This window comes from Priapulus caudatus, unplaced genomic scaffold (assembly GCF_000485595.1).
Source record: "Priapulus caudatus unplaced genomic scaffold, Priapulus_caudatus-5.0.1 Scaffold1899, whole genome shotgun sequence".
Lineage (NCBI taxonomy): Eukaryota > Metazoa > Priapulida > Priapulimorpha > Priapulimorphida > Priapulidae > Priapulus > Priapulus caudatus.
This window is the reverse complement of record NW_014578960.1, coordinates 20,236-30,253: the sequence shown is the minus strand read 5'-3', so window position 1 is coordinate 30,253 and position 10,018 is coordinate 20,236. Positions and strand designations below refer to the sequence as shown.

The 10,018-nt window shown below is 46.0% G+C and overlaps 1 protein-coding gene and 1 long non-coding RNA gene across 2 annotated transcripts; both read left to right on the top strand.

Moving 5' to 3' along the window:
- The first annotated feature begins 342 nt into the window (after positions 1-342).
- Positions 343-850, top strand: LOC106817875. Its single transcript, XR_001395113.1, has 2 exons — positions 343-505; positions 741-850. It is a non-coding gene; the product is annotated as an uncharacterized LOC106817875 (long non-coding RNA).
- A 7,151-nt stretch (positions 851-8,001) lies between these two features.
- LOC106817872 (glutamate receptor ionotropic, delta-2-like) lies at positions 8,002-9,546 on the top strand. The gene has a single exon (XM_014822583.1). It carries the CDS (start codon positions 8,002-8,004, stop codon positions 9,544-9,546), a length of 1,545 nt encoding a protein of 514 aa, XP_014678069.1.
- The last annotated feature ends 472 nt before the right edge of the window (positions 9,547-10,018 follow it).

Here is a 10,018-nt window from a genome sequence, read left to right as displayed (position 1 = left end):
CGTCACGTTGGCAAGACAACGTACGGGCTGGTTCTACACAAGCCACTGGCTCCATAACATTAACTGCGTGAAAATGTTGTGCGTACGTAAAACACGAGTGTGTGCGCTGCAGACAGCGGTAAAGCATCGGTAGCAAGTCGATCTTACAATATTTAATAAATTTAAAAAAAATCCCAATTTTTTATTTTATTTTTTATTTATTTTTTCGTTGCTTTTCACTTCCATCCTTTGGAAATCTATAAAAACTGCAATAATGACTCTCAGAATGGTACTCTTAGTATCGAGTGTGTGTGTGTGTGCGTGTGTGCGTCCGTGCGTGCGCGCGCGTGCATGTGAGTGACGAGTCACTACCAGCAGATTCGAGTGCACCTACATGATTATGTATTCATACTGGCTGGCCTGTTCTCTTTTGCAACAGACTGGAGTTGCCTCGCATGGGGAACTTCTGAACTCTCATGCTCCAGCTGAGAAGCTGACTGCTGAACTAGAAAGCAGTGGAGTGGAGGTATGTATAGTGTTACAACTTAGTGAAGCAGTTGAAGGTAATTAAATACTGCCTATAGCTGTACTAAACTGTCCTTTTAGTTCTATATTTCACAGTCGCAGAATATTTATGCAGAAATCTTTATTACTATGATTAACAGATGATATTACATATATAGATATATATAGAGAGAGATAATATTATGTATGATATACATGCGTACGTACATTTGGCACGTTTTGTTTCTGTGAAACAGATGAGAGTTGCATCACCTGGGATACCAAGCCATCTCCATCACCGAACCACCAGTGATGAGGAGATGTGGAGAGGTGGCGAGAGAGACACACACGCACACAGAGAGATACAAATTGATACAATAGATGTGTTTGTGTTAATCTATCGGTCTATCTATCTATCTATCTATGTATATATAATGATGTTTACCTAGAATTCACACACACACACACACACACACACACACACATATTTGTCGTAGCTGCGAAAATGTAAAATTGCGCACCTGAATTTGTCGCTGTGCATGCGAGCGAGTTTTTGTATGTCGAGCGACGAACGCACATGAAGTGTCGCTTAAAAGTAGTTGAACGCGCGCGCCGTCCTTGTGTTTGCGTAAAAAATCCCTAAAACCTCCATGATCAGCGCGCAACACAATGCTCACTCACTCACAAACAATGTGATTATGTCCGAACTCTACCGAATTCCGTAAAATCGTCCGAATCGTTCTGAATCGTTTGATCGTTCGAATTCGACCGAAAATAACCTCCCAACCCTAACAGTATCCTTAATGTATTATGTATACTTTTATGCGTTTTATGTACTAGGGCGACTCTTTTTGCTTGCGGTCCGCCACTAATATTCTTTGATCTATTTCTATTTCGCGTTTCGTGCTATTGAACCTGTCAGCTCGTCTAGATGGCAGACAGGCGGTCGATCAGAGAACTGTAGATGTAGATGTTTGCCCGAGCAAAACAGGGCGTTGGGAGACAGAGGAAAGGCTGCAGAGAAGATAGCGGGAGGCGGTGAAAGAAGAAGGAGACTGAGCGAAAAACAGGGGAGGCAAGGGGAAGGGCGCAAGGGCATAAAGTAGGTGTTTTGTACGCTACAAGCTAGGGCGCTCTCCTAATGATAAACATATGTCAACTGATAAAAGTTTATTAGAGAAATCTATGCTGAGATAGGCCCTAACCATTTTAAATGCATATTCATCACAAAATATAACTTCTCTGGTAAGATATTGCGCATGCGCGAACACACTGACGTAGCCATATTGAGTACTGTCTTGTATACGCAGCCGGGACCTTACATTCATGGTCTTCCTCCTGTTGCTTAAATGATGTCTACAGATGGAATGTTATCATATAAATCTATGCTCGGATAACTCCTCTTTATTTTAAATGCATAATCTTTGCACACTACGATTTCTCTCGGGAGATATTACGCATGCGCGCGCACCGTGTTTGTTAGGCGTGCAGTGCCGTCTGAGGCAAACTTCATAATATAGCTTGCTGAGGGGGAGAGGGAATGCGAGACTAAAGAAATGCGGCAGGTAAGATAGCTGGGGGCGGTAGAAGAAGAAGGAGGCTGAGCGAGGGACAGGGTAGGCAAGGAGAAGGACGCGAGGGCATAAAGTAGGTGTTTTGTACCATACATGCTAGGGCGCTCTCCTAATTATAAACGCAGGTGTAATGATCAAAGTTTATTAGGAGAATCTATGCTGAGATACCCCCTAACCATTTTAAATACATATTCATCACAAAAAATAACTCCACTGGTAAGCTATTGCGCATGCGCTAACACACTAACGTAGCCATATTGTGTACTGACTGGTACATGCAGCGGGTACCGTACATGCAAAGTTTTTTCCCATTTCTTATGTGATGTCTAATGATAGAATTTTATCATAGGAATTTATGCTAGGATAACTCCTCTTCAGTTTAAATGCATAATTTTTGCAAATTCATTTCCTTCTCTGGAGATATTGCGCATGCGCGAGCACCATTTCAGGTGTGCAGCACGGACTGAAAAACACGGCATAATAGAATTTGCGGAGGGAGAGAGGGGTAGGAGACTGGGGAAAGGCGGCAGGGAAGATAGTTGAGGGGCGATAGAAAAAGAAGGATGCTGAGCGAGAGACAATGGAGGCAAAAGGGAGGATGGACGAGGGTGAAATAGTGGTTTGGCACCCTACAGGCTAGGGCGCTCTCCCAATTATAAACTCAGGTCCACTGAAAATAATATATTACATAAATCTATGCTGAGCTACCCCCTAACCATATTATTTTTTTATTCATTACAAAATATAACTCCTCTGGTGATATACTGGGCATGTGCTAACACACAAACGTAGCCAGATTGTATACTGACTGGTATACGCAGTGGGTACCTTACATGCAAGGTCTTCATCACATTTGTTAAGAGATCTCTACTGATGGAATTTTATCATATAAATCTATGCTAGGATAACTCCTCTTCATTTTAAATGTTTTTTTTGCGGGATATATTCTTCTTCTCGAGAAAGATATTATTCCTCATTCTTGTTGTTTGTGCACAGCGGCGTGCGTGCGATTTACTTGTGTGTTGCAGAGGAGCATTTTAACGGCGAGAGAAAGTAGCGAAACATACATTGTGTTTATTTACCATCATTTTACTGTTGAAACGTTCCAAGTGCCTGTACATGTGGCTACGGCGGCCTGGCAGGATAGATGTGACGTCACGAGCGAGTAATCGCCGTACGAGCATTTGTTATCGGAGAGCGGTAATTTCGTATATAATATGTTAGCTCGCGCATGTAGCAACATTACTGCGTGATGATTCTGACAGATTATTTGAATTGCTAAAATAATATAAATATATCTATGATATATTCAAGTGTGACTGGGTTATTTTGACATTTAAAAGCTCGACACAAATCCTTTAATCTTAATTTTGTTTCTGCCAACTGCATGGCTCCTGCGCATGCTCAGTATGCCAGCAACTGACGAAGGTCAGAGCAACTTCTTCAGTCAACGCACACATTAATACAGACGGGGTTTTATTTTGTCTGGCCAACTTTAGTTGTTCAATATCGACTATATGTTAACAAATACTCAAGTTCAAAACGTCGCTATTTGTGTTTATTTTTGCGTTAAGTTTCCTGATAAAACTTGTATTATCATATAACATTTAATGATAAAAATGATTGAATAAATCCACCGAATCAGTGTAAATTCTTCTGCGCTCATAACATCATGTCATTTTCACTATTAAACAGATTGCTACATTGCAAGCTGTGAAGTATTTTACTTAAAAAGTTGCTTAAACAATTTATTAATTCATTAATTACACACATATACACTAGTTACAGCTTTAAAGAATGATTCACACTGAATGAAGGATGGGGGAAATTGATCAATCATATATCGCGGCAAAAAGGAATAAGATGTGAAGGGTATAGCAGGCATTAGTGGGCTGAACACTAAAGACTACGAGTAGAGGTACTGCTCTTTCATATAGGCAATACTGAAACGGATCTATTGATCGGGCTATAACAATGTACATGTCGCATCAAAATTAGATGTTATCAATAACAACAACAACAACAACAACAAAACACCATTCAACTCTGGAATTGTTACACATATGCGTATAGTATGGAGGTTTTTCAGTTTCTACTATCTTTACATGCTTACGCGCGTGTGCCGTGAGAGCGCAGATAGGAACACAGAATGTGTGTTTGTGGTGAGGTGTGTGTGTGTGTGTGTTTGTGAGGAGGTGTGTGTGTGTGCGCGCGCGTGTGTGTGTGTGTGCGTGTGTGCGTGTGTGCGTGTATGCGTGCTTGTGTGTGTGTGTGCGCGTGCGTGCATGCATGCGTGTGGGTGTACGTGCGTGCGGGCGTGGGTGCGTGCGTGCATGCGTACGTGTGTGCGCGTGCTTGCGAGCTTGTGGGCGTGTGACACAACAAAGCATAAATAAATCATTATATATATACACCTGCGTATGTTCCTTCGCACCGATTCCATTATTCAAAATAAACACACAGTTGCATATTTAAAATAACCAGCGTACGTTAAAGAATCTCCGTCGATGCAGGGGGCAGCGTGTGTGTGTAGCCGCAGCAGACGCTCTGTCTATTCAATATGATACTTCGCACAATACACTGCTCGAAATCAATGCGCTTCGCAACAGACACTGGCAGTGGCGTGCAGGTGCATTCAACAACCCTGGCTATGATCACAAGCCGCCTGCATCCACCCGTAGCACGAGTGTAGCATCGCCGCTTTCGGCGCGCGGATTCGACGAAAGCGGGTTTCGGATTTCCGGATCGATAACACGCGATGAGAGTATCTGCGAGATTCGTGCACCCTTTAGCAGACCTTTGCGTAATACCGTGGTATACTATTGATTGTTGTTATTGACAACAGCAGCCGCAGTGACCGGCAGTACCAAGGGAGACATAGACCATATCAGCACTACTATGTCGAATTGTTGCCCCCCCCCCCAACAGAGTTTGATAAGATTTCCCGCGGGGTGACGTAAAGTAGAAAGCCCGTCCCCCGTTCATTAAACCGCCCCGGCTACGTAGAACTATGGATGTATATCACTGCTATCAATTAAATATACTAGAAAAGGAAGATCTTTCAAAGGATACAAGGTTGCCCATGTTTCAAAACCGCCAAGAAAAAACTCGTCAAAAATATCCTCCTAAAACTCCAGTTTCTTTTTCACACCGACGGACTTTGCTCGACTATACTTACTCTGTTCGTACACGTTTTCACACAACTTTTGACATTGTGATCTATATGCCGAGGTTTACAATAAAACTGACGAACTTTATATTCTAAGATGCAATAGTATCCCACAGCATCGCTTGCGAGTGTCTTTTGTTGCTCTGATCGCTGTTATACTGACTCTAGATTACCTGTAACAACAGTGAAGAAATAGCACCGTGTGCTTATTGTGATGTAGCCTTTGAAATATTTCGCAACAAAGATGGATACATATTGTTAGGTAGAGCTCGGGGAATAGATGTAGAAGTAGAGACTCTTCTTCAATGTAGCGACCTCTGTCACAATGCAGCGACCTCCGTCACAATTCGGCGACCTGTGTCACAATGTAGCGACCTCTTTCACAATGTAGCGACCTCTGTCACAATGTAACGATTTCTGTCACAATGCAGCGACCTGTGTCACAATGTTGCGACCTCTGTCATAATGTAGCGACCTCTGTCACAATGCAGCGACCTCTGTCATAATGCGGCGACCTGTGTCACAATGTAGCGACCTCTGTCACAATGTAGCAGTCTCTCTCACAATGTAACGTGGTGGAGGAAGAGGAGGAGGGGAGTGGATGAGGTAGAGGAGGTAGAGGCGCCCTCCTCTACCTCCGCCCTCCTCCACCTCCTCTCCTCCTCCTCTCCTCTCCTCTTCTCCTCTCCTCCTCCTCTAGCTTATCTCCTCCTCCTCCTCCTCCTTCTCCTCCTCCTCCACCACCTTCTCCTCCTCCTCTACCACCTTCTCCCCTCCCTCACCACCTGGCCCTCCGCTACCTCCTCCCTTCTCTTCCTCCTCCTTTCCTTCTCCTTCTCCACCCTTTCCCCCCTCCCCTCCTCCTCTGCCTTTACCCCCTCCTCCTCCTCTACCACCTTCTCACCACCTTCTCCCCCTCCTCCTCCACCACCTTCTTCCCTTCTCCTCGACCTCCTCGCTGTATCACTGTTTAACAATAAATAATAAACAACAAGTGAGTAATTGTCCGGGGGTAAATGCCCGGAGGGTAAATGTCCAGGGGTAAATGTCCGGGGGTGATTGTCCGGGGGGTGAATGCCATGGGGGTTAATGGCATGGAGGTAATTGTCCGGGGGGTAAATGTCCGGGGGTAATTGTTTGGGGTAAATGTCCGATAAGATAATTGTCCTGGGGGTCAATGTCCGAGGGGTAAATGTCCGGCGGGTAATTGTCCGGGAGGTAAATGGCATGAGGGGTAAATGGCATGGGGTAATTGTCCGGGGGGTAATTGTCCTGGGGTAATTGTCCGGGGAGTGATTGGCCGAAGGGTATTTGTCCTAAAACCATCGTGACAGAGGCTGCTACATCATGACAGAGGCTGCTACATTTTTACAGAGGCTGCTACATCGTGACAGAGGCTGCTGCATCGTGACAGAGACTGCTACATCGTGACAGAAGTTGCTATATCGTGATAGAGGCTGCTACATCGTGACAGAGGCTGATAAATTGTGACAGAGGCTGTTACATTGTGACAAAGACTGTTACAACGTGACAGAGGCTACTACATTGTGACAGATGCTGCTACATCGTGGCAGAGGCTGCTATATCGTGACAGAAGCTGTTAAATCGTGACAGCAGTTGATATATCGTGGCAGAGTCTGCCATATATCGTGACAGAGGCTGCTTCATCGTGACATAGGCTGCAACATCGTGACAGAGGTTGCTACATCGTGACAGAGGCTGTTACACCGTGACAGCAGTTGATATATTGTGACAGAGGGTGCTACATCGTGACAGGAGCTGCTATATCGGGACAAAAGTTGATATATCGTGACAGAGGCTGCTACATCGTGACAAAGGCGGCTACACCGTGACAGAGGCTGCGATATCGTGACAGAGGCTGTTACATCATGACAGAGGCGCCTACATCGTGACAGAGGCTGCTACATCGTGACAGAGGTTGCTACATCGTGACACAGGCTCCTACATCGTGACAGAGGCTATTACATCGTGACAGAGGCTGGTACATCGGGACCGAGGCTGCTACATCGTGACAGAGGCGGCTACATCGTGACAGAGGCTGCTATATCGTGACAGAAGCTGCTACATCGTGACAGAGGCTGCTACATCGTGACAGAGGCGGCTACACCGTGACATAGGCTGCTACATCGTGACAGCAGTTGATATATCATGACAGAGGCTGCTACATTGTGACAGAGGCTGCTATATTGTGACACTAGTTGATATATCGTGACAGAGGCTGCTATATATCATGACAAAGGCTGCTACATTGTGACAGAGGCTGTTAAATCGTGACAGCAGTAGATATATCGTGACAGAGGCTGCTATATATTGTGACAGAGGCTGCTACATCGTGACAGCAGTTGATATATCTTGACCGAGGCTGCTATATATCATGACATAGGCTGCTACATTGTAACAGAAGCTGTTACATCGTGACAGCAGTTAATATATCGTGACAGAGGCTGCTATATATCGTGACAGGGGCTGCTACATCGTGACATAGGCTGTTACATTGTGACAGACGCTGCTACATTGTGACATAGGCTGCAACATCGTGCCAGAGGTTGCTATATCGTGACAGAGGCTGCTATATCGTGACAGAAGCTGCTACATCGTAACAGAGGTTGCTACATTGTGACAGAGGCTGCTACATTGTGACAGGAATTGCTACATCGTGACATTGGATGCAATATCGTGACAGAGGCTGCTACAACGTGACCTAGACTGCAACATCGTAACAGCAGTTAATATATCGTGACTGACGCTATCACCATGAGTGTTATTCTCGCTGTAACCAGCGTCTGTGTTGTCGTCACCATGGCAGCCCATCTGTCTCACACCCCAGCGCCCTCTAACAGGTCAGCAGCTACTAGTTTGGGTCTGTGTTCACCTCGGGATAAAGCGTCCGAGCGGCTGTTTCTCATGAGCAAGGATGTAAAGATCCCGCCCGCCCACGCTTCGCTCAACCTCAGCGGTGTTCATCTGAAGGTGGCGCTGTGGTCGTGTAATCGCGACAAAGATGGTAAGATTGACGAGCAGTTCACTCTGACGTCACGCATTCTCACGGAGCTGTCTACGTTTATGCACTTCACCTACACCGTGACGGCACGCTGCTACGGCTTTGACGGCATAGTCGCCGGGATGGCAGCGGGAGAGATAGACGTCGCAGCGTATCTGCGAATCACGGAGTACCGGCAGAGATTCGTCAGCTTTCTGCATCCACTTGCCGAGTCACGTTACAGCTTCTTGGTTCGCCTGGAGAGAGTGAAAGACTTGTCACCACTTACCATACTCGCCCCGTTCCACAGCAGCACGTGGATTAGTTTATTAGGCTATGTGATGGCTAGTATCACCACGCTAACTTTCTTAGAGATGTACAGAAGGAAGAGAGAGGGAATGGAACACAGAGCCTGGCTGCAGTCGTTCGACAGGTACGTGATGTTCAAGATAGGATCCGTGCTGCAGCAGGGCGGCACGTATAATGCTGTCGACACGCCGTCACGGATGCTGGTCGGATGGTGGTGGCTGTTTGTTCTAGTCATCACGGCGACGTACTCTGCCACGCTGGTCACCCATCATTCGATACACACCATTAACCCTTACCCGTTCACTTCACTGCAAGAGGCCTCCACCAGTCCACTGACACCACTTGTCTATCGCAACAATTCAGACGCGCAACTGCTCTCCACTAGTGACCCCGAATCTGACCTTGGACGCCTGTGTCGCCGCGTAGTGGACGACGGAGGATTCGTCGATTCAAAAGAGGAGGCGTACGAGCGCGTGTTGTCCGGTCGTTACAGCTTCATCAATGACGAGGCCATCTCCATCCAGTTCTTCGCCACTGACTACATGCAGCACGGCTACTGTCGCTATACCCTGGTGCCCCATGTCTACTTCTACCCTGGACACCGCGGCCTCGCCGTGCCCAAGCACTTTCCTTACACGGAGCAGCTTACCTACGGCATTCTGACGTTACACGAGCGAGGATTCATCAAGGAATGGAGCAGAAACGCGTTGCCAGAGGGCGCTGACCAATGTCTCGTGTTTCCACCGCCGGTAGTTGGCGCTAAGTCGTTCTCGTTTGAAGACATGCACAGCCTGCTGTTGCTTCTTGCTGGGGGGCTAGGTGGCGCCACCGTCTGCCTCTTGCTCGAGCTAGCCGTCGGACGCGCAAGACTGCACGACGCTATCGCGGACACAGGGGGCGCCACTGACACAGAGAATATGCTCGATATAGGGGGTGCTGTTGCGTTGCCACGAGCAGTAAGAGAAGACTCCGGCAGCACCCTCTACTTGGCTGTCGTCGTCCATCGCTGACGTCACGCAGCTACCCCGTACGTAGCTACACGCGTCATTTGCAAACACCGGAATTTACGTGCGATTTGTGACATGAGCGCTCTTCTAAGCCGACGAGATGAAAAAACTTCTGTCATTTAATTGGAATAATCGTGCACAATTTAGGGTTTTACACGTTGGGGTTTTATTTTAATTATTTTTAATTAATATTGTCTATTCTTTGACGCTTTTAATTGCTACTTAATTCATAAACGTGTATGATTTTTTGATCGTTTTGGAATATGATTTATCAAAGTAAATTCAGTAAATCATCAAAATAAATTCAGCAAATCGTGATCATTAAAATTTACTCGATGTTAACTACGTTGATACTTACAGTTAATAACCCCGATTTTACGCGCTCAAATTAAACGCGAATTCGAATATAACGTGATGAGTTGTTGGACCCATTTTTTAGCCACGTATATATAACCCCGAGTTAGTGTAATGGGAC

What these genes read in the sequence shown, in the direction of transcription:
- LOC106817872 (XM_014822583.1), top strand. Translation starts at nt 8,002, where the DNA reads ATGAGTGTTATTCTCGCTGTAACCAGCGTCTGTGTTGTCGTCACCATG.